The sequence below is a fragment of the Penaeus monodon genome, chromosome 33 (assembly GCF_015228065.2).
Source record: "Penaeus monodon isolate SGIC_2016 chromosome 33, NSTDA_Pmon_1, whole genome shotgun sequence".
Classification (NCBI taxonomy): domain Eukaryota; kingdom Metazoa; phylum Arthropoda; class Malacostraca; order Decapoda; family Penaeidae; genus Penaeus; species Penaeus monodon.
The window spans coordinates 31,266,076-31,266,396 of record NC_051418.1 but is presented as its reverse complement, the minus strand read 5'-3'; the positions used below and the strand labels follow the sequence as shown (position 1 = coordinate 31,266,396).

At 46.4% G+C, this 321-nt stretch overlaps 1 protein-coding gene across 1 annotated transcript in view; it reads left to right on the top strand.

Annotated features, from left to right (window-relative positions):
- LOC119594380 (C-Jun-amino-terminal kinase-interacting protein 4-like) overlaps positions 1-321 on the top strand; it is a gene marked incomplete in the record, with an annotated part of 97,279 nt that overhangs the window by 89,970 nt on the left and 6,988 nt on the right. Inside the window, 1 exon segment of the mRNA XM_037943442.1 lies at positions 218-321. Within this exon segment, the coding sequence (XP_037799370.1) occupies positions 218-321 (104 nt within the window).

The window sequence follows — 321 nt, the reverse complement described above, 5'->3', positions numbered from 1 at the left end:
CGTTGAATGAAATCGAGATATCCGCCAATGCTAAAAGTTGATATTGAGTGGGCTGTGTTCAGTATTCATATAGAGTAAATTTGAAATTAAAATGTAAGCAAGTGAAAGAATAGACGAGAGAAAATATAGCCATGAGCTAATATATTCTCAAAGCTTATCTAACTAAGCACAACATTTAATCTTGCAATGGGCATCATGCCCATGTGTCCCTTTCCAGGTGCCAATCCAAGGCCGGTTGCCAGCGGTAGCGGAGGCGAGGGAGGCACCCCAGGGAGTGGAGGAGGAGTGCGGGTGCCTACGTCTGCGGGAGCGTCAGGTGCT